The sequence below is a fragment of the Phyllostomus discolor genome, chromosome 10, assembly GCF_004126475.2.
Source record: "Phyllostomus discolor isolate MPI-MPIP mPhyDis1 chromosome 10, mPhyDis1.pri.v3, whole genome shotgun sequence".
In the NCBI taxonomy this organism is placed as follows: domain Eukaryota; kingdom Metazoa; phylum Chordata; class Mammalia; order Chiroptera; family Phyllostomidae; genus Phyllostomus; species Phyllostomus discolor.
The window spans coordinates 9,988,171-10,016,006 of NC_040912.2; the positions used below are offsets into that span (position 1 = coordinate 9,988,171).

The 27,836-nt window shown below is 49.4% G+C and overlaps 2 protein-coding genes across 5 annotated transcripts in view; both read right to left on the reverse strand.

The window, feature by feature from the left end:
* Nucleotides 1-2,581: 2,581 nt before the first annotated feature.
* PRR15 (proline rich 15) lies at nt 2,582-5,843 on the reverse strand. 3 transcript variants are annotated; one of them, XM_036010451.1, is made up of 2 exons: nt 5,472-5,843; nt 2,582-3,743 (listed from the first exon to the last, which is right to left on the reverse strand). In XM_036010451.1, exon 2 carries the CDS (start codon nt 3,590-3,592, stop codon nt 3,185-3,187), a length of 408 nt encoding a protein of 135 aa, XP_035866344.1. In that variant the 5' UTR covers nt 3,593-3,743; nt 5,472-5,843; the 3' UTR covers nt 2,582-3,184. The 3 variants fall into 3 exon arrangements, with proteins under 3 accessions (XP_035866344.1, XP_035866345.1, XP_028381847.1); XM_036010452.1 differs by having other exon boundaries at nt 5,503-5,628; XM_028526046.2 differs by lacking the exon at nt 5,472-5,843 and having other exon boundaries at nt 2,582-3,629; nt 3,668-3,733.
* Nucleotides 5,844-15,347: 9,504 nt separating this feature from the next.
* The window catches only part of CHN2 (chimerin 2), a 256,940-nt gene continuing 244,451 nt past the window's right edge, over nt 15,348-27,836 (reverse strand). For both annotated transcript variants that reach the window (XM_028525720.2, XM_036010453.1), the window contains 4 exons: nt 23,991-24,068; nt 21,640-21,777; nt 19,899-20,004; nt 15,348-17,136 (listed from right to left, as the gene is read on the reverse strand). In XM_028525720.2, the coding sequence (XP_028381521.1) occupies nt 16,965-17,136; nt 19,899-20,004; nt 21,640-21,777; nt 23,991-24,068 (494 nt within the window). In that variant the 3' untranslated portion in view covers nt 15,348-16,964. The remainder of the gene's footprint in view (nt 17,137-19,898; nt 20,005-21,639; nt 21,778-23,990; nt 24,069-27,836) is intronic.

Genomic DNA, 27,836 nt, shown 5'->3' on the forward strand with positions numbered 1-27,836 from the left:
AGTACTTCCAAGTGTTGTGCCGAAGCAGAATCTCTTACCTGTGTATGCAAAACAGAGTCTTTGCTCTTGAAATGCACATCAGAATGGGGTGAGCAACAGCGGCAGCAACACAAAGGGACTTCCAGGTGACCCGTAGAGTGAGTCACGGCTTGGCCACCGACTTTGCAAGGAGAGCCGGCGAGGCAAAGACTGACGACCCATGCACGTGATCATGATGGTTAGGAAAGGGTTTAGCAAACACACCACTGGATTTCTGTCCCTTTTAAAAAGTATCACTTAAAAACATGGCATTAAAATCCTTTAATGGTTTCCCGAACCGTTCAGTGAAATTTAACCATGAGATGGAGTTTCATTGGTAAGGGGGAAAGAAAACAAAAGCCTGTGGTCTAATGAGCTCCAAATTTAATTCAACACTTTCCCTTGCCTCACTAGAAATGACCTCGAGATTAAAAAAAAATTTTAAATCTGTATACCTATTATGGGGATGGGATGAATCATCGCTACATCGCGTAAATCCCAGCAAGGCACTTGGTCAAATTACTTCATCTTACTCGTGACCCCTTTATCTCACCAGTTTTGTTAGGTTTCCTTTTCTATTTTTTCATCCTCACCCCAGGACTCCCCCCCCCCCCCCCACCCCTTTGCTCTTAGAGAGGAACGGGGAGAGAGAAACCAACGGGAGAGAGAAGCATGGATTGGTTGCCTCCTGTACATGCCCCGGCTGGCGCAAGGACCGAACCTGCAACCCAGGTATGTCCCCCGACCGGGGAACAAACACGCAACCTTTCAGTTACAGATTGACACTCCAGCCGAGCCACAGCGGCCAGGGCGATTGCCTGCTTTCTGAGTTAGCCGGTTGAGATTCAATCAATGCACTCCTACTGCATGACGAGGACTGCTTTGAAACTATGTAATTACAAACCTCACTTGCGGATTGTGCATTGTACTCACTGTCATAAATGCCATTAGCATGGTCTCAAATTCTTTCAGAACGGCGAGGGGGGTGGGTAAAAATGCCTTGTAAATAAGTCCCACTGCTGTGCGTCTGCTATTGATTACCTGCAGCAATGACAGCCTTGAATGGGCTCCCGAACAAGACACAGAACCTGGGAAAGTGCCAATGGCTTGTGGATCTAAAGGAATGTTAAAGAAAAAGGGTTTTTTGTTTTTGTTTTTTTAATCTATGGATTAGAGTGTCAGATTTTAGAATCACGCAATTGCAGGCTGGATTTTATAAATGGGTACAGACCTAATCTGTTGCAGAAGTATTTTGAATAGTTATTTACTCTAAATTTGATTGCTTTACAGAATGAATTAAAAATACTTGATAAAGATGTTCTGAAGCCTAATGTGACCATTTCTGCTCTGTGTATTCCCAGTGCCGCCCCCCCCGCCCCCCCCCCCCCCCCCCCCCCCCACTGAATCCCTTCCCTAGCACCTCGTCAGAGTCAGCAGATGGTAGACCCACTGAAAACTGATGTAAAGTCTTTCTCATCCAGGCAGCTCACCCTGACGAGACTTTGGTCACATACTTTTCAGTTCTAAATATACATAAAAAATCTTTTGTGATTTTGTTTTTAATAAAAGGACTCACTGCTCTCTCTTTTAATGTACAGTGTAACCCCCATATAAGCAATTTTCTTTGGCATAAGTCCTTGGCATGTGGACACTCATGTCTCTAATGACAAACCCTATTCTTCCGCTGGCATTCAGGCTTGATTCACTAATTTAAATCCATTTTAGCCATTTTCATCAAGTTTCTTTGTTAAATCTCTTTAGACAACCAACATGGTTTGCTATTTTATAAACTACAAATCTAAGAGGGACAGAAAACTGCCTGTGTCCCTTTAACAAATTTAGAAGCACCAATCAAGTTCTTGTTTATAATTATCTAAAAAATATATGCTTTGATCATTATAATTTCCCTGCTATGCATTTCTGGATGTTTATAAATGAACTGAATAGCGGTGGGAAAAGATCCCAGTGGCCCTTAACAACTACAATAACTCTCTGTAATTTGCTGAAAGCAAGTGGTATTCATTTACTCTTTTTCTCGAAGTTCGTGACCAAAGCAAACAGGTAGATTTTTGTTAAGAATCTTCAGGTTGTTCGATCTAAAGGCTTTGAAACCTGATCAATGCATACGTCAGACTAAAGAAATAAGCTTTTGAAACAAAGGCATGGGAAAAGAAGCTGGCTGTGCACAAACTATGAGTTCAGTCCTTCTGTTTATTTTCACACAATGGTTAGCAGGGTTCACAAGGAGACTGCAAAGAACAATTACTAGCATTGGGACTTACGTATGAAGATGCAGTGAAGTAAAAAGAGAATTTAGGGATAATGAAAGGGCACCTCTCTCTCCCTTCCTGGAATCTGGTTAGTAAACAGGGATATGCAGCTACAGGGTTCCACTCTGGGTGTTGCTGGTTTCCAGAAACATCCTCCCTGCAGCTCCCCGAGAGTAGCTGTTAGTACACTGTGTGGCAAATGATTAATTCTGTTCCCTGGGACTTTGCAGGCCTGCTTTTAAGTACAATGGGCTTCAGTCTTGCAATGGAAAAAGTACAAAAGTCACCTTAAGTCTTACGGTGCAACAGTTTTAATAGTCTACACTAAAACAGGCAGGACAGTTTTGTAGGTCAACATTCAACGCCATCTTGCCCGACTTCACATGCTTCTGCTTAGAACGCGTCCAGCTCTCTCCCGTCCCCTCCCTCAAGCTGTGAGTCTACAGCAGTATTCCTAAAGTGCATTTCTCAGGCATTAAAAACAGCGCTGTGATCGCTCCCCGACAGCAAGTTCTTAATCAGGGCCTGGCTTCCTCTGGAGGGGCTGCCCCACCCCAGGTGAGCTCCCATTTCTTGGAGAAGCGCCTCTGTCATGCCCACTGGTGACTCAAGGAGTGGAGGCCACAGAATAGCTTTTTGAAGATAATAATTATGCCAACTTTCTCCGTGGCGGGTGTCTTCTCTTACTGCAAATAAATATTTCATGCATCCTTGAGTCATGAAATATTATCAACTCAATTTACACTCCCATTTCCAGGAAAATGAAATCGCAGAGGCCTTGGGTGGATAGGCTGAGTCTGGTGGGATGAGGCCCCCAGTGCAGGGGCAGGCCAGAATTCTTGGGTTTAGAACTGGGGGTTGGGAGGCATGGTGGGAAGAGAGACAGTCAGCTCTGGTTACTGCTTGTCGTCCTGGGGGTCACCAGGGAAGCCTGCCTCCTCCTGGGACCTGACTCCCTCCGGGAGCAGAGTGGCGCGAACTTTCCTCTTCTCCTTAAAGCGCCCAGAGCGCGAGATCTTCAAGTTGCGGCGGCTGTGGCCTGATTTCTCTACGCAGAACTTGTCTGGCTTGTGGGGCTCCCCGGTGCTTGAGAGGAGATTGGGGTGTTGATTCTCCTGGGAGCTGTTAGTCCAGTCTGGGCTCGGCGGTGCAGGCGGTGCTGGCCGTGCCGGTGGTGCGGGCTCCCCGGGGGCAGGCTGGGCTGGAGGCTGCATCCCGGCTGTGGCGTCCTTGCTTTTCTTCCTGCTGTTCGTTAGCGATTTCCACCAAGGGCCAGAGCTGCCCGTGGCACTGCTGTCGGCCATGGCCCACCGCTGAAGGACCTTGGACGCCGCGCGTGGGAAAGGGCCTGGTTCGCAGCAGTCTCTCTGTCTTGGTGGTCTCCGGCGTCCCCTCTGTTCCTTCTCCGCTTCACGCAACCAGACAGCTGGGTGGGATCCCAGGCGGGGGTCTGCGCTGGGGAAGAAAACAGAACTTGGTTACTGGGTTTGTCGAACTCTTGCCTCCGACCCCTCAATCCCTTTTCTTCTCTTTCGCTCTCGGGGCGACATCGGATCCCCCGAGGTCTTAGCGCTCGGAGCAGGGAACCCAGAGATACGCAGCCCTCAAAAGGCACCCCGGCGCCCGCAAGGACGCAGGCAGATGAGTGGCCCCCAGGGCGCCACCGTCTGGTCACAAGACCAAGTCTTGGCACTCCTTGGCCTCAACTGCAGACAGAACGGCGGTGGTCAGCCCCCGAGGGCCACCCTGGGGATGTTCCAAGGCATCTGGATTAGCTGGGTCTGAGAGGGCAAATGGCCTGTCCTGTCACTCGGCCTGATTGTGGGCGGATGCCCCAAGGTGACCCACCGGGTCCAGAACGGCCCTGGGACCTTTGGTGAGCACCTGGAAGGGAGGGGGAGCAGAAGCAAGTGCGTGCCCCTGTAGGTAACCAATGAATATCAGATGCCTGGCCGAGGTTTTTGCTCCACCGGCTTCTGTCCCGGGATCCTTTTCGATCTGATTCTTCAGGGAACTTTACAACCCAGGCAGAGTGAGGGGCAAGCTCATGGTGTTTTATTTTGTTTCCTTTAAATTCTGCGTTTACCAAATGAAAACAAAAACTCTGCTTTCGACATAACTTCTGTCTCGTGACTTTCCGAGGAGTGTGACTAGACTTAACTCCCCTGGGAACCCGCCAGCCTGTTCTTCCTTCTATCCCCCAGAGACCAATCTTGCATCTCTTCGAAGCCACCCCCGGAGGGTGGTTGCGACGAGGCCAAGCGGCAAATGTCCTCTCCCCTTAGTTCTGCGTTAAAGTCTGCCCCAAGTCTGTTTACACTAAGCAACTAAGTCTGGAGAATTTTAGTTACAAATTAAAGGCTTCTGTTCTCTCCCTTGCGCAATTCCCTCCTGCAAGGAGAAAGCGCCCAGGAGCTCTAAACCAATTTGCGTCTCCCCAGCTTTAAAAAGCGCGCTCTAGGGAGCGACAAGGGTGCTATCAGCACTTGGGGTCCTAATAATCTCGGCAGCCAGAGTCCCCTGCCCACTCTCTGTGCTGGGTCTGTCGGGCACTACCTCCAAGAACGCACAGCTAGCGCTGCGGCTCCTTCCCACCCCACGCGCCCAGCGTTCCCGGGATTTGCCTGTGCGCTGCGAAACTTCAGCCGACTTTGCTGCTGGAGGTTTGGTCCCAGAACCCAGGAGAAAAAGTCTGAGCGCCTACGCCAGGCGGCGTGACGGCCGGCCCGGCCTTCGCGGCGAGCAGAGACCCTGGCACCGCCTCCTCCTCAGGACGCCCCGAGGGCACACTCCAGCAGCGACTTGAAAACAATAGGGAAAAAATGGCCAAAAGTTCTTTCCGTACCCACACCCTCAGGCAGTTTGTCGTTGGCTGTGCAAACATCCTGCTCCCTCCACGGATGGAAAAGCACCCCCAAGTTATTCACTGCTGGTGGTGGCGGGGTGTCCCGATGCTGCTGCCTGCTGCCTTCTACCCTACGCTTCTCCGCAGTCAACTTGTGTGCACAGAAGGGCTTTGCCTGAATTTCTCAAAGAAAAGTTTGCAAATTACTGAGTTACACGGAGCGCCTGTAGCTCGCAAATTCTCCTGGAGCACGGGGGTGGGGGAGCCCCCCACCCCTCAGGGTGACACCCCCGAACAGGCTCGGTCTGGGCGGTTGTAGAACCAACCGGATCGCTCACCTGCTCTGCTCCCTGCGGATCCGCGTCTGACCTGCACCCCGCTGGCCAGCGAGAACGCGAAAGGGGCGCGCTCGGGACAACCTGGAAGCCCGTGCGGTGTCCCTCCGCGCGGTCCTGGGAAGGTCGGCTTCTTTCTGGAAGGTATGCCAGCAGTCCGGCTAAGCCGATTGCTGCTGGTTGTCTCCAACTTCTGCCGGCTGCAGCGGGGGCCCCGGGCTCGCAGTGTGGCGGGCTCCAGCCGGAGGGGCTGGGCTCGGTGCCCCAGGTGGAGAATACCCAGGGCTGCGCTCTCGGTGAGTGGCCGTTCACTCCCGGGAGCGTCCCTCTCCCCTGCCAGCGCCGCCTGGGAGCCGCCAGGAAATGGGATCTCAGCCGCTCACTTTGATGCTTTGACTCTTCCTACGCGGCAGGCCACGCGGGAAAAGACATCTGCCCACCTGCTGGTCATTCGCCAAGCGATTGGAGAAACCTGAACCCCAGGCGGTGAAGGGGTGGGGTAACCCGGGAGGCAGCCACCGCGGCCACAGGTGCAGGTAGGAACTTTGCGTTTCCGCCCTCCGAACGACGAGATTGGACCAGGTCGCAGGCGTGGCGCCAGCTTTGCGGTGTCTGATTGGAGAACGGCTGTGCTGCGCTCTGCTCGCGGGTCCGACTGTGTCTGCGAGGAGAAACGGAGGCCGGGAGACCGTGGCCGTAGGTGGGCTCCGGTGGATAAATGTCACTGCAGCTCTCCCTCCTCCCCTGTCCTGATTTCTGTTTCCCCTTCTTCTCCGGGTCCCCAACCATGGCCACTCAGCTGCGATCTTGAGTTTCGTTAACTCCTTGGAGCTGCTTCATATCAGGGCAGAATGTTGCAGTCTGAAGCGCTCTTAGTTGAAAGGCCGTGATATTAACGAGTTCGCTGTGTGCCAGCAGGCGCTGTTCCAAGCGCTTCTGTGGATGAACTCACTTATTACTCACAGCAACCCTAGGGGGCAGGTACTATTATTATCCTCACTTGACTGGCAAGGAGACCCTTCCCGGGAAGCTCCAGTGGTTGCCCAGGGTCGCAAGGCTGGTAAGAGGCAGAATTAGATCTGAACCCAGGAAGTCTGACTCTAGCTCCCAGGGTCACAACCTGCTTGCCTTGGGCTTTTAAAGACACTACCTGAGAATGTGACTTCCCTCAGGTCTCCTCCAGAGCACAGCCACCCCACCTGGCATGTATGGCCAGCCGGGGGGTGCTACTCTGAAATAGTCAAAGTTCAAGAGGCTTTAGTGCATTTTCACTAAAGAAGGGAGAGGTGCAGTCTGCTTCATCTTCCAGGATGCTCTGGGTTTTTTTTTTTTGTTTGTTTGTTTTCAAAGAACTATTTTGACTTGAGCTCATGTATAATTCCTCTGAAGGATGAGCATGGGGCAATGATGGCTGAGCATCTCTGTGCTGGGGACTTCCTGAAGCATAAAGGTAGTAAAAGACAGAAGTAGTAGAAAGAAATTTATGTAGAGCATTTCAACGCATGATATATGATAAAAATATGAATATATGGTTAACTGCTTAGTTTAGCCTCCTTGCATCTTTGACAAGCACCACGATGTGTATTTGAAAGTGATACATTTCCATATATTATTGAGACTCATTTTAGGGAGTCAGAATCTGATGCGAATGCTGGGACTGAGCAGAGACGGGCCACCAGCTGTGAGGGAAGGACGGGCCGAGTCACCCTAGTGCTGTCTTTGTACAGAAGATGTCAGTGGACCAAGGAGGAAGGCATCGTCACCCTAGGAAGTTGTGGAGCTGGGTGGCTGCATTGTTGACCCAATGGCTGAAGGAAAAGACATTTAAGGAAAAAAAATTAGTATTGCCAAAGGGCTGGCTCCTCATCTAGCGAGACTTAACAAAGGGGCCAGTGTTTCCTTAATAAATGATCACCTACTAACTGCTGAAACAAAAAACATTCATTTTCTCCCACCCCTCCTATTTATAGTGAACAAATTTGATATTTATGTTGTGTTGTGTTAACCTAACGAAAACACCTTCCCAATAAGCCTTGCATGCAATAAAATTTAAATGATGACAGGAACGCAAAAGAAAAACCAGGCAGAAGGGACTGGGGAGGTAGAGGATGGGTGAGCGTTCCAGACAGAGGGAACAGCATATGCGGGAACCTCGAGGTGTGCAGGAGCTTAGGGTTTCCAAGGAGCATTGAAAAGGCCCGGAGTGCACCTGAGTGGACAGGGTGAACTCAAGCTCTGCAGGATATGAAGCTGGAAAGGGGGGTGTTGTGACCAGGCCATTCAGGACCTGGTCACTCACGCTAAGAGGTGTTCCCATAGTCCACCGAAGAGGGAATGCCATGATAAGATTTGCACGGAAAACAGCACTGTAGTTGTCAAGAGTGGATGGTAGAAGGGACAGGAAGGGCCTGCAGGGAAAGCAGGTAGGGACTGTGGGGGGTGGTTCGGTGGGATATTTCGACGGCTTGTGTTAGAGTGGTGTCACTAGTGAGGCGAAGGGAATTGGATGTGTGCAAAAGAGATTCTGGAGGCAGAAACCACAGGGCACTATTTCACTTACTTTATACAAACAGACTTTAACTACAGGCTTAAAAGGGAAACCCTCTCGTAGCCTTCCTGGTGACCAGGAGCATCCGTGTGCTCCAGTTCTGACGTCTGGGGCTACAGAGAAGACTTGTGGAAATGTTTCCTCCCCGGATAAAAGGCAGGACCTTCTAAGAGAACATCCTTTGCTCTACCCTTGAGTCTTACATTTAAGCACAGGATGAGGTCGTGATGCCTGGGGCTGCAACTGGGAGGCAACAGACCTGGGAATAAAAACCAGTATGCTGGGGATGACGGCATGGAAGTGAGAGAAGGGCCCAGGTCCTTGATGACACCGATAAGCACCTGAAAGAGTGTCCACACTACTAGTTCAGTGAGATAACACGTACTTCTATGAGAGACGGATTTAAACACAGTTTTCTCTCACTGTCGCAGAAAAAGAAATCCTTCTTGATACAGTCTGAGTTATAGCCACACAAAGAGGGTCAGTGTCCAACAGACAGAGTTGTCTTCTGTTTCTGTGGAGCCGGGAGCCCCACTGCCGGGCTGCATAAGATGCTGCGGGCTGGGCCTGCACTTCAGGGTCGGCGAGCTGGGCCTCTACACTGCAGACACATTTCGGGTTGACTCACCCGTCCAGTGGGTAGTAGGCGACTTTTCGTGTTACAGAATTTGCTCATACTGGGCAGTGCTTATATTTCTTAATAAGATTTCATTTTTTGTCATTTTCTGTCTTTCAAAAACGTATTGATGGTTTGAGTAAAGATACTTTTTCTTTTTCTTTTCTTTTTTGTTTTTTAGATTGTTTCTTTTTCAGGTGACCCTTCAAGGGGAATAAAGGATTACACTCAACAATGTGGAATGAATTTCTAGAGAGCAGGGCTTACATACTAGAAATTAAAATAAAAACTTTAGAGGTTATATTTGGCATTTGCAATGCTAGTAGACCTAGTACTGTGTAACTGTGATCAATATTTGGGTGTTAGTCCTTTTATTCTTTTTGCCCCATTTTCATATTTACTCCTGTCATCCTCACCCTTCCCTCCCCTCCCCTCCCCTCCCCTCCCCACCCTCCCCTTCCCTTCCCTTCCCTTCCCTTCCCTTCCCTTCCCCTCCCTTCCCCTCCCCTCCCCTTCCCTTCCTGTCTTCCCCCTCTCCCTTCACCCCTCTCTCCCTTCATCCCTTTCTGTTCTGGACTCTCCCATTCTCTGAAAATTAGATATGTAACCCCCATGGCCTCTTCCTCTCTAGTCACCAAGGTACTGTTAATTTAACATTTCGTGTCTCCTTTCTGTGTATTCACATCAGTGTTGTTGGATTGAGTTTATAAAATTTCTTTTTTATTGATATATCATTGGCTAATACTATATATAAGTTTTAGCACCCATGCCTGAAATTGGAATCCATTTTTTGTAGCATCTCATTCTATACCATGGCAGGGTAACATGAATGCATATTGAAAAGTACAACAATTATAGTTACAAGGTACTACTAATTATTTCAGGTTTTTTAAACTTTTTTTATTGTCATTCAAGTATGGTTTTCTGCCTCCCCACCCCCCACCCCTAATTATTCAGTTTTACACTTGACATAAGCCGGGCTGATTGGCCTCCCCGAAATGCAGTCCACACCAGCTGACTCTTCCTCACTCCCTGTTGCTACTCCCTTTGTGGGCTCGTTTCTTGGTATTCTTGGATATTATTATATGCTCCTCATTTTTCTTAAAATATGACTTGTAGGAAAATCTAAGACCCAAGACAAAGGTAATTTAATCTGGAAAGGATTTTGAACAGCTTAGGAGTACTACCAGACAGGACCACCCACCTCGAGTCCATGGCTGGAGGATGTTTTTGGACGATGAAAACAAGAAACCCCTGTGAGCAGCTGCCCTTCATCACAGCCTCTGTGGACAAGCCCATTTGTTCTTTCCTGCTCTGCCCCGCCCCCTTCTTTTCTGTCCTCAGGTAACCTACCTGTCCGGGCAGGCCTGGGGGCGGGGCATAGGCGTACCGTACCTCTGAGCAGTGGTAACCTTGAGGGTCCGATCCTTTGGGGCCTACACTGAACAGGAGAAGAATCTTCCAGTCATCACTCTCCTTGAGGGGAACCCTCAGCTTAAAATTCTGTCCTCTTTGCTCCAGGAGGCTAGCAAGCAAAACTAAAGTTGTTTTGGGGCCCAATTGTTTTCAGCGGGAGATTTCATCCACATAATTTAGCCTGCCACCGACAGGAATGGTGCGTGCGTTTTATATCATGAATTGTTTGCTTGGTGTGGTGTTTGTCCCCTGAATTAGAGTATGGTCTTCCATTTATTTGCTACACAACATTTCCTATATACCACATACAGTTCTAATAGCTTTATAAATATTAACTCACTTAATCTCCTAGAAGCTCCCTGAAACAGGCACTATTATTCTTGTAGATGAGGGAGCGGAGATATTACAAACGTAAGTCACTTGCCCCAGGTCACCCAGCTTCAGAGCCAGCATCGAGCCCGCACGTGACTCCAGGAGGACTGGTCTCAGAGTCCAGGGACCCAGCTGGCCCTTGGGCTGCACGTCTCCCCGAGAGCACGTGGACGTGTCACTCCTGAATCTGGAGGGCCTGGCTGGCTGCCCAGCAATAATAGCTTTCAGGATTGTCGACTGACTGACCGTCCAATGTACAGGTGTGAACGCTTTGACTTGTATTAGCATTGGCTTGTAGAGTGAAATGCAATGAAAGCGGCAGTGAAATAACACCCTGATCCATCATTGCTTGTAAGAATAGCTTCATTTCCTTTAATTCTGAGATGTGAGCCCAGCAGGTGGACCAGACTATCGGACAAATGTTTGTTTTTGCTGTTTCGGTATTGGAAGAACATCATTATGCTGTGATATTGGCAGGGTGGTGGAGGACGGGGAGGGGTAATGTAGTCACAGAGGATGGCTGCCGTGACTTTGTTAAACATTTTACTGAGGGAATAAATGAATGATCTACAGGACATGCCATCTTGGAACAAGACACCACAGCACGCCCTTGCAGGTGGTGCAGTTGGTTGGAGCATCATGCTGTACACCAAAAGATTGTGGGTTCGATCCCCATCCAGTCAGGGCACATACAGGAGGCAACTGATTAATGTTTCTCATATTGCCGTCTCTCCTTCCCCCTCCCTCTCTCTCAAAACCAATAAAAACATATCCTTGGGTGAGGATTAAAAAAAAAAGACTCCACAGCACATCTTGACTCCCTCAGGAAACAAAGATAGTTCAACTTTATTGTTTGTTAGAAAATCATTGATGTAAATAGAAGTCATTCTTTAACCATCCAAGGTAATGTTCTCTGGCTCGTCACCTGGTTCCAGGTCAGGGCCGGGGTAAACTAGCTCCTTTCAAAGGTGACCTGCCGTCTGCAGTTGTTAATTTCCCTTTTCAAAGGGTTGGCTCGGTTCTGCTCCATTTGCCAGGTTATATTTTTCTTGTTTGTGGGTTGTCGATGTGTGAGCTCATGACGCCACGAGGTCCGGTAGAAGGCGGATCCCTGATGGTGGGGTAACACGATGCACGAAGTAAATCTTCGGTTTTCTCACCTACATCAAGGCTAGCGTCAAACTCACGTAGTCGGAAATCCATCAGGAACAGCTGCTGTCCCGTGTCACAGGCTGCCAGGGGGGGGGGGGGAGTGCACCAGAGTTTGGAGACAGCTCGAATCGGTGCCAACAGCGGTACATCTCTCACTGTACACTGTGTCAGAGAACATTTGGGTTGATTCACTTAATGGGACTTTATTTACCTAGTCAGACGACCTGCTTCTGTCGTGGCTATAATCCTTTTTACGGTAATGGTAAGATAGAAATTCTTACCAGGGACTTCTCAGTTTAGTATGGGCTTCCTCCCAAGAAAGGTCCTTTCCTCTGTTGGAATGGCAGAGCGACCGGAGAGGGAGACGCTAAAAATCCTCCGCTTTTCTCTTAGAAAGTCTGAACCACTTCCTCAAGGTCAGGAGACCTGGAGGTGGAGTTATTCCAATTGGGTTTGAGTTACCCCGTCTCTGACACAGTGTCCTTCTAATATTGCTGTTTGAATCGCATGTGGGTTGTTAGTTAATTATTAGATCACCAAATGTGTGTTGGTATCAAGGCTATTCCATCGAAGGAGGAAATCATAATTTAAAAACTAATCAGGTCATTGTTTCCCAAGGTCTCCCCCTCCCCCCCCCCCCAGAACAATGCTGACTCAGGTACGGCTGTTGCAGGGTGAAGTGGCAAGGGCCAGCTTACCCCTGGGAATACACGCAACGGGGTTTCTTCTCGTATTATCATTTATTAACTCTCGCACTATTTCCCTGGGCAAACAACTGTAAACCTCCTCTTGCCCCACCTTACACGAAAGCCCTGTGGAATCCCAGGGCGGTCAAAGCTCGCGTTAATGCCGGGAATTGTAATTATATACATTTCTTGTGAAAAGACTTGATGGTTGGTTTGAATTACTGTTTGGCTTTGGGAAATCACTTAATAGCTTGAGGCTCTGGTTTCGTTAAATGTAAAGTGAAGAAAATACTATCTACGTCTGTGGGCGGTTGCCAAGGTTAAAGTAGACAATACATTTATTAAAGCCCCTAGCACTGTGCCTGACACATAATAGGCACTCAGTAAATATTAGTCTCTCCTTGGCTGATGTCTTTCATTGGCCGGGTGGGAGAATTCTGTGGACAAACTCCATAAATCCATCCCATGCAAGTGCTTTTTGAAAGGAATGGTAGAGGGTCTTCAAGATCCCTGTCATTACTGTTGGTGGAATCCAGGTTTTATCCCCCTAAGACGGTAACGTAAACATATACCAGACCATTGCACAGGCGACCATGTGCCACGAGTCCAGCTTTTCTCGGGAACACACTTAACAATCGGACGGAATGAAGCAGAATTTTCTGTATGGGAGTCAAGAATGCACTTTACTCTCGCAGCACTGAAATTGCATTACCTCTCGTCGGAGGAGGAAGTACGCTCAGTTAAGCTTGAAAGCAATGTTACCAGAAAGGATTAACAAATCATAAGACAGAATCCTTGGAAGTAAGGTCACCAGCAGACTGCGGTGCAGGCACAGGCCAAGAAACAAGGTTTAATGCTGTCCCATTAGTTCCTGGAACCTTAATACACAACCTGTGTCCCGTACCCCTGAGTCGTGACTGAAGGAGGGACAGGAGCAGCATGTCTCGGCTATCGGAGACCACAGGGCACCCTTCCTTCCTCCCCCCACACTAGGTTCTATCTTATTAAAAAATAACATATGCATGTGGTTTAAAACTCAAATGTTACTACAGGGCTTCCAGCAAATCACAGAGGTTTCTTACCATATTCCTCCCGTCAGTCCTCCCCAACCACTTTCAACCGTTTTGCTTTTCTATCCTCAGCATTAAGGCAACTCCAGAATTCTAAACAGCACGTGTATCCCACTTCCTTTGGATTTATCAGACATTCTCTGTTAACTTCCCATTATTGTGTCTGCAGACTCAGTTCTCCCATCCCCTACGCCTTCTGCTTCGCCTCCTCCATATTCCCACTGGTGTTCTGTTGTAGCCTGTGTTTAATCGACCATTCTGTGCTCATATTACTGTGCCTATGTCAGTATTGTTTGGGCTACGCATTGTAGTGTACCAATAATTATTTTTGCCTTCCTAGGGTTTTTTTTTTTTTGGTCTTTTCCTGCAGTTAATAATGGTCCACTTTTAATTTGCTTACCTGTGTTCTTATTTCTAAATCTTTGTACACCTTCCAATGGCTTCTTGGTTCTTACTCTTTGTGAGTCCAGTCACATCAGGAATATACCCATATATTCCATTTCGGTTTCCCTAAAATGATCACTCTTGGACCTCTTCTCCTTCGGTACTTGCGGGTCTCTCTCTGTGCCCTGCTGCACAGCCTCCCCCCGGGGACACCTGGTGGTGGGTTTTGGGTCCCCTCCTTCCCGGTGATGGAGCACATTTCGGCGGCTCACCCTGACGGTGCAGCAGCAGAAGGCATGGGCCTCCATGTGGTTGTCGCTTCGGTGCCGCAGTTCCAGTCCCCACGGCGGGGGCTCCGTGCCTGGCACACAGCTGTCCTCCTGGGAGCTCCTGTCACCCGTATTCCAAAGAGTCCCTTTGCCTCCCCCAAGACAACGTGACCTCCAAAGGCACAAAGTAACCTTGCCCTCAACACATAATCTACTGTCTGTAATTAAAAGTGGGTTGTGGATTTTACATGTAAAATTATAAAACAGAGAATGAATAAATAAAGCAGAGAATGTCTTCAGGACCCAGGACTAAGGGGAAGGGTCCTTAGACATGGCTAAAAACCCAATGTGCACAAGAAAAAACGATTAGGTTGAACTTCATCGAGACTAAGACACAACTACCGCTCTGAAGAAAACAAGCTGCTGACTGGGAGGAAATATTTGCAAATCGCATATCTGACAAAGGCCTTCTACCTCCAACACCTGCCCCGGTGGGCCTCCCGCATTGCACTGCTGGGCACTTTAACAGCGGGTGTCTGCAAACAACGCTGACTGCCTTCAGGTCCACCGACTAGAGTTATTCCAATGGCAGGAATTTCAGGCCAGGTAAGAGGAGCCACGCCAGGCTGCCAGAGGGTGGGGGAGGTAGCCCTGGGGGAGCAGGCCTGAGACTAAGGCAAGCTCCAGGGGATCAAGTGTTGTCATTGTGTTTGAGAACAGGAGTCAGGTGAACCTCATTAGGCATGCTAGAGCCCTGTTACAATACCCTCTGTAATTACCTGGACTCAGATTTGCCCCGGGGCAAATCCTTGTGGTCTCCTGCTTCTTCCTTCCCCACCCCCACGGTGTATCCTTTCTCCTTCTAACCAGCACTCTTAAAATGAGTGATGACAGTAAGAAATAACCATGTCCCCTTACTTTAGATCATCATATCCTCTAAGACATCACAACCAGAATATTTTCCCTGGTTTTCCAGGTGAGCAAACACATTTCCAAGGTTATATGCACGCAATGGCTAACAGGCAGAGCTAGGATTTGAACTTGAGTCTTTCCAGCTCTAAAACTTTTGCTCTCCTGCAAGTGGCCTAGAGTGGTTTGCTCAAAATCTCTCAGTGAATGACACAAATGCGACAGTGAATGACAAATGACACCGGGAGGTGTAGGCGGGCCATCTCTGCAGGAGAAAGCTGGCGGAGGGAGTGGGGCGGCGAGCTGGGGTCTCAGTGGGATGTCTGAGTTCTCACCGTGTTTGGGTGAGAATAGACACCTTATTGCCAAAGTTCATCTGGGAGCAACATGCCCAGATCACCCTCATGACCCTCACCCCCGCCACGGCCCAGCCCCGATCCTCATGCGTACTCCGAAATGATAGACAGGAGAATTTAATACATTTAATGCTTTTCCTTCCATGTACACTATCATAAATTACAAAGTATCGTTCACTTCACAAAATAAAACCATTTCCAGATAATTTCTGACAGTATCAAGAAGTACGTGAGCTACGACAAACAAACCTGTACAGCTGGGGGGAGCCCTCCCAGCAGGGACCGGGCAGATGCACTGTGACCCCCGCGTGCCCATGGCGTCCATCCGCAGAGCCCTGGGACCCTCGGGACAATTGTGCTGTGTCTCCTTTGAGCCCCCTCGTCACCCGGGACTTTTCTTCTGGTCACTCCAGAACAAGACTAGTGAGTAGTTACCTAAATCGTCTCAGACAGGTGGGGGGGAAGACCTTGCAGCTGGACTGAAGAAAAAAGAAATCTCGATTTACAGCTTTTGATGTTTTAAATATTTTACCTATGTTACAAAATATAGAAATCTTGGTGTGAAAAGCTCATGCTAGGATACACGGAACCGATCAGAAGTGTAGTCATAAAATCATATTAAACTATTATCCATACAGAGCTGCTTTTATCAAAGAGGAATGCATATTCATCAAAACCAAACGTATTCATTCTTTCTTTTAAAAATAGGCTTGCATATAAAACAAAAATGAAAAAAATCAACAGTTATTCTGCATGTTTGCTTTTTATAAATACAGAAATGTGGCAAAAATGCAACCTGGCATCGAAAGAACAGAGAAAAAAAATGCTAACTTTTTATACCACCCAGATACCGCTAGTGTTCCCAAATTATTTTATGTAAAATGACCATATTCTGCATATTCTGGGACATACACACATAATAAGAAAAGACTATGGCCAATCCCAGAAACACTTTGGGATTTGACAAAACGTTGGTGGAAAGAAAAATGGTGACGTCTCGGGCCACTCTACAGTTGCTATAAACATATACCACACGATAGCAAAATGCCAGTGCCTACCAGCCAAAACCGTCAAAAGCGGGGACACAGGCGGCAGGTGGAACTTCACCGAAAAGCACTGGTCAGGACAGAGGTATGTCAGGATAATACTGCATTCGCGGTAAACGCTCCCAGGGACCACAGCAAGAAGGCAGGACAAGGTACACAGGGCAATAATCAATGCACTGCATTGAGTTCTATTTGCTAAAATAAAGTAACACTCTTGCAGCTAAAATAAAAATACATTTTACAATATAAGCTTCATTTAACATTGAACATATAGAATTGTCTCCTTTTCGTAAGTGGGAAATGTGTAACTGTATCAAGTACCTCTGTGAATTAAGTTCCCTTTTATCACCGATAAGACTGCAGTTTAAAGGTCTACACTGTTGTTTTTTTTAATAAGTTAAAGAAAGATTTATTAATCACTCTTCCAGCAAAACAGACATACATACGAGGCACAGCAAAACCCCAGGGGAGCGCTTTTTCTTACCCTCGCCCTTGACCCCAGGTGGAGGCGGCGAGTGTCTATGAGACACAGTGGCGACCTGGCCATCCACTCCGGGCCAGGAAATTCTGTCACTTGTTTGGAAAACACATCAAGTGCGAGAGAAGTTTTTATTCCTTTAGCCTTCTGAACTTCTGTGGGGCTGGGGCTCTTCGGCTCATCTCCCTGGTGGATTAAAACAAAACATCTTCGTTTTCTATTAAAATCTGCACAATCAGCTTTTGGTACCGCATGTCATGGAGTGTGGTCAGCATGCTGTCCTCGGGGGGCCGCATCAGGGTGGGCCCAAACACGATCCCCAGGTTTTCAGCATTCATGAAGTTGTCCTTTTCGTTCTGTGTCACCCTGCAAAACACAGAGACATCGCATCGGCTGGTGGGCAAATTGACATGCTGGCTATGTGCACCTGTGCCCACAAGAACTACTCTGGTGGGGGACGTTGTGAAAGAAAAGTGAGAATCAGAATCACAGAAAAGTATTTTTTAAAAGATACTTTTCTGCCCTGGCTGGCGTAGCTCAGTGGATTGAGCTCGGGCTGCGAACCAAAGTGTCGCAGGTTCGATTCCCAGCCAGGGCACATGCCTGGGTTGCAGGCCACAACCCCCAGCAACTGCACATTGATGTTTCTCTCTGTCTCTCTCTTTCTCCCTCCCTTCCCTCTCTAAAAATAAATAAATAAATCTTTAAAAAAAAAAAGACACTTTTCTGATTTTTCTTTTTCGATTGTGGACCTTGTCTCAGCCAGTGCCAATGCATTACTAAGTGAATCTGGTATAAACCCAATCTTTAACATGAGAAAATCAGTCCCTTTTACCAAATACACGTGAGACTGCCATTGAGAGAACACTGATCGGGAGGGGCAGGCCCCTAGTGCACAGAGACTTCAGTCTCGGCTGGGAAGGAAGTCTTTTTCACTCTTGTTGCTTCCTTCCGGTCTTCCGGAAGCGGAGGGCAGCTCCCCGTCTGCTGTCAGGGGACGGCCGGAGGAGAAAGGCTACTTGTAGGACGCGGCTGCCGCGAGTTTAGGCACAGCCAGGCCATTATCACAGGATGGGGGGGGCTGGCACGCAGCCAGACAGGAAAGGAGTTGGACATTAGTTCCAGTTCCCATAGGATGGGGGCTGGAGCAGTCATTATTGTTGGAGTTGAAAACCATCATTTCAACCTCCAGATAAGGACGGCGAAGCCTTAAAGAATAAAATTCAGATTCCAAAGTTGGCCGGATACCTTCTAGTGGAATAAAATGACAATCGTCCAGATTCTTGCTTTAGGAAACGTGGGTTTTAGGATGTTTGTAATAGATCTAAAAGGGAGTAGGCTCTTTAAAGAAGAAGAAAGTACGGTGAGGCATGTTTAGGTCTCCCCGCGCCCACTCAGACGAGCCCCTTAGCAGTATTTAGGAGGGTCCCACTCAGCTGGCATATTTTCATGTCACACAGCGAAGAAGGAGGGAGGAACATGGATATTCTTCACTAGAATTGCTCACCTCTCCCCATTAAGTCAGGGGCCACGCCTGGCCGAGCAGTGGGGCCCGCAAACCCTCCAAGGTAAAAACGCCAGATCATTGGCATTTAAAATTCAGCTGGGACATGCCAGCTTTTTTCCCTGATAATGATACTTTGTCTTCCAAACTACAATAGTTGCTGGACACTGAGAGAAATAATTAATAACTAATTAAAAATCAGGCTGACATTCAGTCTATTACTTACCCAAAAATTACTTTGTCTTCTTAAATACAATAAATTAGTCAAAATAGAAATCTTCTGAGCTAAACCAAAGTGAATTCGAGCAACAGTATTTCTATGTTGTATCACGCAGGGAGAGAAACCAGTGTTTGGAGAGCATTCTCGACTTGCTTCCTTTCACTGGCTGAAAGGACCTGACAGTTGGTCCGTACAGACAACATTCGGTCTGTTTTATCTTGTGAAAACATAGAAGAAGGTGCACAGACGTGCCCTGACCCACCCAACATCTCGAAGACCAATGCACTGCCCTCATTATATATGCGTGGGAAAGGGAAGAGGTCCCCTCGGGCCAGGACCCGGAGCTGCTGGCGGCTTGGAACACGGAGATGTGTCCATCTATGCATGCACTCTCAGGCAGGTATTCTCTGCCATCCTCTGTGGCTGACACCCCACCTGAGATGTACCCCAGTGATCCCCGCCTCCTGGAACTCATACCCTTATGTACCTCCTTCCCTACGGCCTGCGTCTAGTGAGTAGAATGTAGCAAAATCAATAGGGCGCTTGTGCTTGCTTGCTGCAAGGGAAGCCAGCTGCCACGCTGTGAGCTGCCTGTGGGGAGAGCCACATGGCAGGCAGCTGAGGGTTTGAGGGTGGCCTCCAAAGGACGGTTGGCAAGAATGGGAGACCCCCCACCACACACACACAATGCTCCAACAACCTCAGAGGAACCGGATCCTGCCAACCACCACGTGAGTGAGCGTGGAAGTGGCTGTTCCCCCAGTCGAGCCTTCAGATGAGGCTGCAGCCTGGCTGTCAGTTGGACGGCCACTTCATGCTGGACCTTGACCCAGAGGCACCCACCGGAGCTGCCTCTGGATTTCCGATCACAGAGACTGCGAGATAATAAATGCTCCTTGTTTGAAGCCGCTCAGCTTTGGGGCAATTTGTTCCTTGGTGACAGATAAACAGGATGTTAGGGTGGGGATGGGCTTGCCCAGAGGGAAGGCAGTCTCAGGAGTCTGGGGCTGGGGCGTGAGCAGCAGCCGTGGGAGAACGGAACACAGGGCGCTGGGCTGGTGTGGGAGGGAGGGGATGCAGACACGGAGGCAGCATCCACCAGTGGGCTCTGGATCAGACTGCCTGGGTTTCAACCTTGGCCTCACGTCCCCCCTTTGCATCTGCTGTTTGAGGTCCCTAAGTGTCAGCGACCTCCCATGTGACATGGGGGCCCTAATGTTCCCCGGCTTCATAGCGCTAACCCAGGAGTGAACGTTCCAGCCATGGGGGATGGGGCTGGCCTGGAGAAGGCGGCCTCATTCACATTGAGGGAGTGGCTGTCTGCTCCATGGTGTGGGGAGGAAGGTTGTGACTTTTCCTAAAGTATTCCCTGCTGGGGCAGGTGTCAAGGAGGTGTGAGCTTACTTCTTGAGGTGGATCATCAGGTACCGGAGGGTCTCGTAGTGGGCGGGAGGCAGCAGCATCAGCACTTCGTGGACCGCTTCCAGCCTCTCATCGGCACTGGAGATTTCTGGGAAGACCACACATCAGGAATATCAGCACGGCCCCGCGGCATTTAAGTTTATGGAGAAGCAAGAGGTTAGGCTACAGATGGAGGGGGCCTCTAGTAAGTTCATGCAACTTCAGGCAACATTTCACATAGAGCAATGAATTGGTGTCCTGCCTCGCTCCAGAAGGGGCTTGAGGCTGGGCACCACGTGTGTAGTGAGTGCCCATGGGGTGGGTGGCAGGAGGCTGGGCATGGTCCCTACCCTCTAGGAGCCTGCAGCCTGTGCATGCTTACTGGTGGCACACGCACGCACTGGGCTTCAGCCAGCTTCTTCTCAAAGGTGGATGTGCCAGAAATCTCGCCATCACAAGCTTTCATTTAAACCAGATCTCAGTCAGTAGCACTTCCTTGAAGCTGTCTAATAAGTCTCTCCTGGCAGGCTCCCAGAACCGAGTAACTTTCCAAGGCAAGGGCACTGCCGATGAGCCAAAGTCAGCCTGCACTGATGGCACTTTTCACCAAAGTGTTGCATGGTTGACCCGGTGTAGGGTCCAGGTTGGGAAGCATGTAGTAGGCACCTGGACAGTGGGAGGGCGCACGCAGGCTTCTGCTGTTTAGGTCTCTGGCAGCCACCCAAAGAAAGCTCTCTCGTCATGCCTCCTGGGGTGGAGGGGGGTCTGCTGCTAGAACCTTCTCTAGGCAGAACCACCAGGACCCAGGAGGAGAAGGAATGCTCCTCCCAGGAGGCGGGGCCGCACCCCTTTTGCAAAGTGCATCTGCAAAGCTCACTGCTCCCGCCTGCCTGTGCATTTCCTGACTCATTACTACACTTGAATAACACATACCTTTCAAGACCATGTTCTTATGAAACGTCCTCTAAGTGGGCTAGACATCTGTGTCATGCAACCAAGTATCCGGATCCCTTTCTCCTATGCTCCAAGGCAAAGTGTAGTCTCCCTAGCCTCCGCCCCTTCACCACTACGGTCCTCTTTCTCGACAATAGTGGGCCCGAGTGCCAAACACAGAGCGAGCAACCCTGGGCTGGAAGACGACCGGGGCTGATATTCCTGGACCTGTGAGCCTCGCTCTCCTCCTCTCTACAATGGGATTATAACAACATTTGCTTCATTGGGTAGACAACACTGAAGACATCTGTGAGAGAGCTCCTAGCATGGCAGTTGACACAGTGTACTCCTGGCCTGGTATTAACTTTGAACAGCACCCACGGGCCCAACTCGGGGCATGGCTTTCATCGATCGGCAACAGGACGCTACCTAACGGACGAGAGCAGCGAATCCCTGCAGTCCTCACTGGAGAACGTCTAACTTGTTACCACGACAGAAACATGCTTGCTTTCCGCATACTTCAGCACAGGCCTGCCCCTGCTGGTTCCCGGCCCAGAGGGAACGACGGGGGCGGGGGGTACAGAGCTGCCCGGCCTCCAGTGCCCCCTCAGCACAGCTGTCCTGGCACCGGGTCAACCCGCCGGGGCACAAGGCCTGCTTTTCTGTTCACAGCACCACTGTGCCTGCACTCGGCAAAGCGATTACTGCTCATGCAATAACTGAAACGGGTCTGGGTGTTAATTTGCTTGCATTCAAGAGCATCGTACTTAAAAAATGTAATACAGGTAAAACATCAGTTCCCGAGACTTACTTGCGGCGTCTATGAACTTGGAATAGGTGTCGTAGGTGATGATGGGGATGGGCAGGTCTCTGAAGTACAGTTTGAGGGCCCCGGTGATGATGTTGATGTCTGGGTAGGTGCTGGCAGAGATGTCTGCCTTCTCGCCGTCTGAAAGACAGCCCGCGGCCCAACTCCTAATTAGGACCTTGTGTTACCACGTTCAAGCATGCCCAGAAAGAAAAAAAAGCCCAACAACGAACGCTCTCTTCCAAGTCTCAGCTGGCTACGTCTGCTATCACCGAGAGGCAGGAAGTCACCAAAGGAGGTTTGCTGAGAGCGGCCTGGCGTCGGAGGGTCAGTGTGGCCAGAAGGGTAGTGACATGGACGTAGATGACTCTTTGGGCCCCAGGCCCTGGTAATGATGGGCTAACTAGAAATTTAGTACAGAATGCATACTCTGGGTTGTGTCTGGATTCATAACAGAATATAGTAACAACTAAATGTGTAATGAAATAATCAAGAGGCTGTTAGATAGTCCCCCAGTGTTCTTCGGACTTGGGCTGGGAGAGGGTACACGTGCAGTAAGTGTTGAATATCTCCAGTTTCCACGGTCTCTTTCAGGCGCACTGAAGTTTCTTTTAGCGTGGTTCTTCCTCCCCGGCCCCTGGGGCTTTAACATGGGAAACTTCACCTTCCCTCGGGCATAGGTAACGAATGATACACTCCTTACCCATTTGTACAGGCATTCTCAAGACACTTTTGACTTTTCATTTTGTCATTAGTAAATATCAGTCCAAGTTAACTGGCACGTACTATAATATTTTTTGGTTTCTATCATATAGGGACTATTAATATTTTCTCTTATAAATTGAGAGAGAGAACCAATGCCTCAAGCAATTTGGTTCCGAGAATGAAAAATCAGATGTGCAGAAAAGAGGAAGAGCATAGCAGATACACCGTATGGCCCCCTGTACATATTGAACAGGCACTGATCGAGGGTCTGCCATGTGCCAGGCACGGTGAAGCCCCAGGGAGCCAAAGAAGAAGAGGCCTACTCCCTGTCACCGGCTCCGGTCGGACTGGGCGTCGGACATGCGGCTTAGCAACGACAAGGGCCTTGGAGGACCGCTATGCTGGAGACATGTGGAAACGGGGGAGGGGGCACGGGGAAGGGAAGGGCACCCTCAGGGCAGCTCGGGGTGACCGGGCAGGATTCGTGAAAGAGGATTGACGAGCTGACACCCAATTAACAGGGGGTGTTTGCCAGGCAGAGCGGTGAGCACAGTCTAGACGGACAGAGCCCTGTGGGCCGAGTCCGCATTCACAAGAACCGGTATAATGTATTTCAGTGCTGCTGGGGTTAAAGGATGCGGGAGGAGGAACTGGCCGTAAGCTTGAACAGAGAAGGCGGCCAGCGCATCGGAGACCTTGTCTCCTAGCCTAGAGAGCGGAGGTTCTATCGGGTGGGCTTGGGGTCCATCCCTCCACTGGCTGCACTGGGATGAATTGGATTATTCATCAGAAATACAGAATTTTAGGCTCATCCAGTTTTCTGAATGAGTCCCCAGAGTGGGTCCCCAGACAGCGATCTGTGTTTTTAACAGCTTCCCAAGAGATAATACGGCCCAGAGAGCAAACGACACCGTCATAAAAAACAAAAGGAGTCACCCCCTGAACTTCTGCTGGCCCCCCTGGCTTCCCTGCATGGGGCGCCCCGCCCCCTGCCTCAGGCTCTCTCGTTTAGAGATTCGGGAGGGGGAGAGTCAACGGGGCCCTGAGATGGGGGGTACAGAGGGCATCCCCATGCCGTGTGGACTGACCATAATGGTGGGCAACTAACTTGAGAATCTTTTAAAAATAATTTAAACAATCCTCACCTGAGGATATGGTTATTGAGTGCAGAGAAAGGGGAAGCGGGGATGAGAGCAGGGAGAAGGAGAGAGAGAGAGAAACATTGACCCATTGATTGGTTGCCTCCTACACGAGCCCTAATCGGGGATCAAACCTGCGACCCGGGCATGTGACCTGACCAGGGATCGAACCTGCAAACTGTTGATGAATGGCACCAAGCTCCTACCAAACGAGCGACCCAGCTAGAGCAAACTCAAGAATCTTCATGCACCAAACGCTGGCTGCCCATTCATTCAAGCAGTATTTTAAACTCGTTTCCTTGTGTGGTCACTTGTCCACACTTTAAAAAAAAACCCAGAAACTTCCCCAGAGAGGAAGCAAACGAGAAGACGTGTGAGCCGTTACTCCATGGCAGCCTGAAGGACAGCTCGCAGCAGGTCTGAGCCTCGGGCCCAGCAGGATTCACACCTGGCTCCGAGAGAGAGGGCACGGGGGTCAGTCACCTGGCCGTCAGGGAAGGGTAAGCCCACCTCTGTCAAACGCCATTTTGACGTCCTCGATGTGTTCGGTGAACCCGGAGACTCTGTACAGACCTTCTGACTTTAATCCTGTTGAAAGACAGACAGGGAGACGTTAACTTTATTTTCCCGAAACGTCTGAAAAGGACGCTCATTTCGTATCTGCACTGTGTGTTCCCAGGAAACGGGCTGATGTTGCCGTTGCCAGCGCTCTCCTGTGTTACACACACCCTGTAACATGGGCTCGGGGACAGCACTCTCCTGTGTTACACACACCCTGTAACATGGGCTCGGGGACCTGTCCGTCCCCGATTCCGAGCATGCCTGCCCGTCTTCATCAGCGCGTGTGGCGGCGGGGAGCTCAGCGGCAGCCTGGCCTCCTTCCTGCCCGGCTTGGCAAAGCAAACCCGTGTTTACGATTCTCATCAGCCTCCTGCTCTTTGCTCATCAGACTGCTGGCTGCGATTTCAGGCTTCAGAAAGCTGCCTGCCTTCTCTCCGGCATCATCTTATCCACGTGCCATACTCCATGGGCACGCTCATCAGTGTGTGCATGCGTGTGACACACAGCATTCTGAGTTTGTTGCAACGAGCCCAATTGTGTAGCCTTTTACAATTCCAAAATGGTCATGGGGATGTAAAGTACAGCCTCAGGAATACAGGCAATAATACTGTAGTAACTACGTGTGGTGCCAGGTGAGGCACTAGACTTCTCGGGGGACCACCTCCTAACTTATGTAAGTATCTAGTCACTGTGCCGTACACTTGAGACTAATACAATACTGAATGTCAACTGTAATTGAAACATACAAGAACAAAAGAATCCAAATGGATAGCTTTTTATGTTTAATCATAAATATGACAATATGTTACATGTTTAAATATGATTGATTTCATTGTTATGCCTTCAAATAAATGATCATACACACAGATGCAGGAAAATAAAATTCTGATGAATGATTCTGGAAACTTGATTGCTACAGAAGAAAAAGATGTAGTTTCTGCTAGATTTTACTGATTCATTAAATTATGTCCGAAGGCCTAGCAAGGGCCCTAAAAGTATCAGAAGGAACAGAGGACTGGATTCAAGACTGAGTCTGTAAAACAAGCTGCTACCAAACTGTAGCTACAGCAAAACCAGCGAACACAGAGCTTGACCTGCTGTGGCAGGATGTTGCGTCCAACTCCCCGCAGCTAGCATGCATTCCTGTTTTTCATTCAGCACACATTTATCGGGGGCGCCGTCTGTCACAGGAGGGACTGTCTGCGGTCTGCATCTGGGCGAGACAACAAATGCAGGCAGACATGCTGCCCCTCCTCTGTCCTGGGACCACCAGGGACAGTCTCACCGGACCTCAGCTCTTTCGCCCACTCAGCCCCACTCAGCCCCAGGATTCCTCTCAGTACGGTTGTCCAGGTCACTGCCACTGATCAACTGAGTTGGCCTACAACAGGAGCCCTCGGGTGACCCTGTTCTGGTGGGTGGGGCAGGTAAGCCCACCCCAGTATGGTTGTCACCTGCACTGCAATAGAAGTGAGCACGTGGGGGCATGTGGGAGCACAGCGCAGTGAACCCTCGCCCGGCCTGTGCGCGGGAGGGGCCCTGGGGAGGTCTCAGTGAGGAGCCGTCTTGGAAGGAGGTCATGAAGGAGGAATGGAGTTTGCTGGGGCTGCAGGGGCTGTCAGCTGTCCTTCCAATATCAGTTCCCCGGTTCCTCTGCTGTAATAAGACCTTGGATTTTTAGAACAACATCCATGGCAATGGCCATTAAATTCTGGTGAAGCGAAGAGAGCAGAAGTGAGGCTGGCAGGCCCGGGTTGTGTGCTTGCGGGGAGAGGGCATGCCCTTCTGCCCTTGGCTTTCAGGTGGGTGAGAGTGTGGTCGCCGTGGGGGAGCCTGCCCCTGGGCAGCTGCCCCTCCAGCCCTGGACCATTAGTGGGAGAGGAATAGATTCTTATCCTGTTGAAGCCACTATTATTTGGGATCCCAGTGACAGCACTAGAACATAGGGGGTGAGTGAGTTCATCAGATAGACAGGTTTGGGGGTGGGGTTAGGGGAGTTGGTCATTCTCAGAAAAGGCAAAACCAAATAAAACAGATTTAGTCCTATATGCTGGGCCATGCACTAGGTCATCAATATGGATCAACTCATTTTAATCCTCCAGTCACCTTAGGTTGTACAAGTGATTCTGTTCACGTTGCAAGTGAGGAAACATATTCAAATGGAGTAAGCAATGAGCCCGAGGTCACACTACAACTACTACAAGACAGGGCTGGGGACCTAACTTCAAGTCCACGATCTTTCCATTCTACCACACCATGCCGAAACAGGTGGTCATAAAAGAGCATGAGAACATGAAGGCATTTGCTATGGATGGAAGGCAGTGTAAGATGCCGGCAGCGGTGGCAACCAAGCTGGGAATGGAAGTGTCACGTGACTTTTTTCCAGCCCAGTCTCTGGTTCTACTCACGTGGAGCTCATGCCTGCCGCTCCGAGCCCTTTGCTGTGACCTCCTGGCATGCATCCCTAGTTTGTGCTATTACAGGTCTTGGGCTGGTTGTGCTTGGTGCTCTGCCCCCCATGGACACACTGGGCATCAGGCATGGTGGTTCCTTGGCTCTAGTATTAGTCACCTCTGATGAGGATCACTGCGGGACGATCCCAGCTTCTCCAGGGAAGCACGGTCTTGATTGCAGGCTCCGGAGAACTGGGGATCTGACCCCAACTTGCAGAGCCTTCTAAATAGCAGGGCCTCGGGCTGCTTCCCTCAGCCTCTCATCCGGAGGTAGAGACTCGCCTCAGCTCTGCCCCGCTCAGCCCTTGCATGAATGAATGCCTCACCACACCCTGAGGCACCCACTGAGCACTGACAGCCACAGCAGTCAACAGTAGGAGGTATTTCTTACCACCTGAGATTAAAGGAGCAAGTTTTCAGGGAACAGAATAACTATAGTTTTCATCCTGCATGGAAAGGGAATCATCTCCTGTCTCTAAAAGTCCTGGGATATCAAGCTGAAATGTCCTTTTTTGTTTTGTTTTGGAAAGATTGGGATGGTTGAGCCCTGGCTGGCGTAGCTCAGTGGATTGAGCATGGGCTGGGAACCAAAGTGTCCCAGGTTCGATTCCCAGCCAGGGTACATTCCTGGGTTGCAGGCCATAACCCCCAGCAACCGCTCATTGATGTTTCTCTCTCTCTCTCTCTCTCTCTCTCTCTCTCTCTCTCTCCCCCTTCCCTCTCTAAAAATAAATAAATAAAATCTTTAAAAAAAAAAAAAAAAGATTGGGATGGTTGGCCAAGGCATAAATACCTGCAGAATACAGTAAGCCAATTTGGATGCAATAGTGGATACCAACTATAGCAGAGTACATATATGGTAAAAATGGTTAAGGCCTTTGGGCTTTTTACATGGTCCAATTTTCCAAGTCACATGCCACGATCCAAGTTCTCCCCAGCCTGGCTTGATCTGCCACATCCCTGGACATTTCGATACCGTAAGGGCTGAAGAGGGGCCAAACCCAGCGCCAAGGAAGGAAAGATGACTCACATGTAACATAAAGAACCCTTTCTTTGAAATGTTTCTATCCTTGTTGCCTCCTTGATCTTTTGAGGCATAGATATTTTTAACCTTTTAACTCTCCTCTTTGAAATAAAGAGAACTAATACTATGGTAGGAAATGTATTGCTGATCCACAAGTTTTTTACTTGCTTAATAGGAGCACTTTTGAAGACTCAATTCAAATCTTTTCCATAAACCCTTTCTGAATTGTCCTCAGGTAGGGCGAACATTTCTTCCTGCGTGGCTCCACAGTGTTGGAATACACGCACCCACACATTTGTTACTTGCCCCTCTGATTCT

Excerpts from the sequence above, each read along its gene's own strand:
- PRR15 (XM_036010451.1), bottom strand. The coding sequence starts at position 3,592 with ATGGCCGACAGCAGTGCCACGGGCAGCTCTGGCCCTTGGTGGAAATCG.